At 38.1% G+C, this 4,379-nt stretch overlaps 1 protein-coding gene across 1 annotated transcript in view; it reads left to right on the forward strand.

The window, feature by feature from the left end:
• Positions 1-2,148: 2,148 nt before the first annotated feature.
• LOC103522616 (protein gustavus-like) overlaps positions 2,149-4,379 on the forward strand; it is a gene marked incomplete at both ends in the record, with an annotated part of 19,994 nt that continues 17,763 nt past the window's right edge. The window contains one exon of the mRNA XM_026832668.1: positions 2,149-2,293. Coding sequence (XP_026688469.1) covers positions 2,149-2,293 — 145 coding nt within the window. The remainder of the gene's footprint in view (positions 2,294-4,379) is intronic.

Raw genomic sequence — 4,379 nt, forward strand, 5'->3', positions numbered from 1 at the left:
GAGAACCAGAAACCAGGCTTTGGGAGGATTACTGAGTACTGATTTAGCTCTTGGTATCTGTAAGTTTTTTGCTGAGTTTTGTAGGTATCCATTGGTTATTGTCACTTGATGAATCACAGGCGACGGTACCTATTTATAAAGTTTTGTAGGTGCAAAGATATTCTACATTTGTGTATGTAGAGTCAGTACCTACAATATTCATATACTGACAATTTACTCTTGTTTGGTGAATCAGAGTGGACTTGGACTGTTTTTGTAGTTCTGTTGGTATCTTCTGGCCTTAGTCAGTTGATGAATCAGCCTCGAGTACATACCTATTCTTCAAGTTTTCTAAGTTTCGAAAGTTATGCTATCAATTTTGCTAAATTTCTACTTCTTATCCATTTTATATCTTGCCTGACGAGGTTCCTCTTCCCCTCTTTTTTTCGCCAAATTCATCTCCTCCCGCCTCCCTCTCTCACCCCTCACCACTAACCGCGTACCTTGAGCAGTGAGAATGGTTCAAATTGATTTCACACATCCACCACCACTTCTCTCTCTCCTGAGCAAATAATAGTCATGATAGTAATAATACAAGTCTTGAATATAGTCATCCTTGACGAAATTTTGGCCTCACTTTTCATCCCATTTCAACATTACTTGAAGAAAAAAAAAAATCTGTTGTGACGCAGTGGGAATAGGGTGGAAAATCTTGAAAAAGTAGACTGAAAATTTGGATAAAATGGACTGGAAAACCGAGAAAAGTCAGGGAATTTTATTTTTCCATTTTGGTAGACACCCTGTTATATGGCTTGGACTTGAACCACCAACCTTTAGATCCAAAGTCCACCGTGCTAACCACTACACCACTGAAGTTGGTGTCAAATAATAATGAAAAAAAAAATCGATGTGTGTCCTTCCTTAGTTTTTAAATTATCCTGATAAGTAAGGAATAAAAACCACTTCCCAATAGTTTCCTCTTGCCAATTATCAATCTGTACTCAATTTTATCAATTGAGGTGACCCAAGATTTGGTCATACCCTGTAAGGCAGACAGAACCAAATATCGATGTGAAGGCTCCCCTATTAGTCGTATGGTTCATCTTGACCCAAATTATAGGGTCTACTCTGACGACTATGTGTGTGGGAAATGGTTATAAGTTACATCATCATGTGATTCCTATGTCACATAGCTCATAACGCACGCCGAATCAGTAGATATTTAGCAACCTCCGTGACCGAGTGGGTGAGCGGAGGTCCCGGGTTCGATTCCCCGCAGATGTTTTTTTTTTTTTTCGGTTGTGTGCTTGGAATACGGGTACGTACACACAGCTGCGTAAAGACAATTGAGAAGCTTCTTTAATCAAGTAGCGATTAGCGAGTGGCAGTATTACCAGATTGAAAAGATAATTTATAGAGTTGGTAGAATTTTATTAGTAAGAAGGAAAAGAGGGCTCTTGGTAATAAACTGTGATATCCACAAAAAATGTGAAGAAGCTTTCAGATTCACATATCAAAATTGTGAAGAGACTGTTAGGTTCACTTCAATTAACTCGCGATTTAGATTTTTAGATGGATAGATATTTACTATCGCGAGAAGGCAAGAGATATGTAGTAGTGAACGTAACATGAGATACCTATTTAAGAGATAATTACTGTCTCGAGTTGTTAATGTACGCAACTATTTTGGTGACTTGAGTAGGACATAGCTACGCAACCAGACTTGGTGACTGGAATACGACATAGCTACTCAAATGAGGAAACTGGTGGACTGTGAATGTTGTTCTTAGTTGATTGCTTTTTATGATGTGCCAATGGCTGTGTGCCTGGTGACAGTACGCACATTTTACTACTTACTTAAATTCCAAACACGAGGATTAAGAGGAACTGACTATCTGCTTCTAATTCAAGCAGATTTTGTTGCCTACCTCGGTAGTGGTTGGTGTAGTGGACTTTGGATTTGGAGGTTGGTGGTTCGAATTCATAATGTAGTCTCAAAAATGATTGTTTTTTTTTTTTTTTACCAGTCAAATATAAAGTTATTAGGATGAACTTTTTACATAATAGACCTCGCCGACAGCCCAAGGGTTTATATAAAAAGATTTTTTAATTCCTTTGCTCGACACCCGTTTTTAACCCATTTCTGTCATTTGTCTTGTGTGTTTTCAGAGTTTAGTTGGCAGTAATGACCAGTCATGGGGTTGGGATCTAGGCCGTAACAGACTCTACCACGATTCTAAGAACAATACGGGCCTCACGTATCCTACCCTACTCAAACCCGACGAAACCTTTGTTGTTCCTGATAAATTTTTAGGTGAGTAAAAACACAAAAAAGAAAAAAAAAAAAAAAGGTCTAAGAAACAAAATCTCCTCTCCCAGTAGTTAATTTCAGTGTACTCTAGAACCTACTAAGGCTAACCATTTACTATCAGGTAGACCTGTCAAGTAGGTACACCTGATCAGGTCCGCCTGTCAGGTCTACCTGATATCTGATAGTGAGTGGCTGGCCTAAGAAAAACGGCATTTACGGGACCTGATCGAGACCAATTGTGTGGAAGAACTTATTAATGAGAATCCTGCCATTAATGACCATATGCAACCGTGTTGAACTTTTTTTTCCTCCAAATTTCGTCAAAATTGGAGATATCGTTTGTCAGATAAGGCGAAAGAATGTTTAAATTTTTTGATAACCATAATCTAATGTTGTATATCTTTTTGTTCTTCTCCTGCAGTAATCTTAGACATGGATGAAGGCACGTTATCATTTGTGGTGGACGGACAGTATCTAGGGGTCCTCTCTTTATTAGTTAACACATTTATTTAATCTTTTGTTGAGGAGTGATCTTTTGCACGAAATCGTGTTTTTCTATATAATCTTTGAGCGCCCTTTTTGGAGAGTCTAATCCGGTTTAAACCAGTTTTCAACACCGACCCAGAACCTCGAGCGCTGGGAGATGTGTTACAATTTTGAACACTCCTAGGGTGTAGAGTGTCTGAAGATGTGCACACTCTGAGAGTGTGAATCATTTGGGTCATCCTCGGGAGTGAGTTTGTCGTACCATTCGGTTGTTGTAGCCCAACACATAATACTTTATGTTTTGGTTTAGTTTATCATAATAGTTAGTTCATTTTCTAGTTTTGTTCACTCCAACCGCGGGTCTGATTTGTGTTTAATATCAATTACATAAAAAAATATAAAAGTCAGCTTTACTTATAGTGTTAATGTTTTATAGATGTCACACTAATCCACCACAATGTCTTTTATTTATGTTCCCACTCTACAAATTAGACTCCAGGCACTGCAAGAGCAGCATGTCCTCTATGCACTAGTACCGAACTCCATCTAAGTTCAGCCTTATGCAAGAAGATCAGAGACGGGGAACGGATGGAAAGACAGCCTACTGAGCATACGTATCCAGGTAGTCTCCTATCTCCAAAGTCGACCTTACTCTATTCTTCTTGTCCTACCCTTAATCTATTGTTTAGTTATCCATTTGCTTGCTGCTGTATCCGATGTTCCCTAGTTCTTCTCTGGCGGAATTGTATTCTTTATTATTATCTATTGATTAGTTTGTCTGGAATGTTCAGGTTTATTAGTTTCAAAGTTTTTTTTTTTTTTTTTAGTTTCAAGAAAGTGAAACATGCCGTAAAGAGACGTATCGTCATTTAAAGTTACAGCTGATCAGAGAGTGTATTAGTGAGCCTTAAAGTTTAAGATAACCATATGACTCTCATTTACAGCAAGAGACTAATTATATGGGGCGGAGCCTAAAATACTAACCTGAAATTGAGCTTCGTGGTTGGAGGTTAGACTTCAGGTATCCTGGTTTGGTGATGCGACGAGCAGTCATCTAAGCATCTTCGAGTTGGGTATGAAATCGCCGACCAGATCGGGAAATGTTGATTCGGGAGCCTAACGCCGGAAAAAACACATACTTATAGTCAAACACCCTTTTTTAGTTTTTACTTTAGTCAAAACCTTTGTTAGTTTCTACTTTAGTCCAAAGGCTCTTGTTAGTTTTTACTTTAGTCAAAACCTTTGTTAGTTTTTACTTTAGTCAAAGGCTTTGTTTAGTTTTTACTTTAGTCAAAGGCTTTTGTTTAGTTTTTACTTTAGTCAAAGCTTTGTTAGTTTTTTACTTTAGTCGAAAGGCTTTGTCAGGTTTTACTTTAGTTCAAAGGCTTTGTTAGTTTTTTACTTTTAGTCACCATAGGTTTTGTTAGTTTTTACTTTAGTCGAAAGGCTTTGTTAGTTTTTACTTTAGTCAAACCCTTTGCCTTTAGCTTTCCATGAATGCTAGGTCAGAAGGAGCTACATAAAAGTACCATTTAGAGTGTCACAGGGGTGTGCCGCCTTATGCTATCCTATGTTGAAAGAAGGGAACTCTGGAGCCTTGCGA

The sequence above is a fragment of the Diaphorina citri genome, unplaced genomic scaffold (assembly GCF_000475195.1).
Source record: "Diaphorina citri unplaced genomic scaffold, Diaci psyllid genome assembly version 1.1 scaffold9723, whole genome shotgun sequence".
Lineage (NCBI taxonomy): Eukaryota > Metazoa > Arthropoda > Insecta > Hemiptera > Psyllidae > Diaphorina > Diaphorina citri.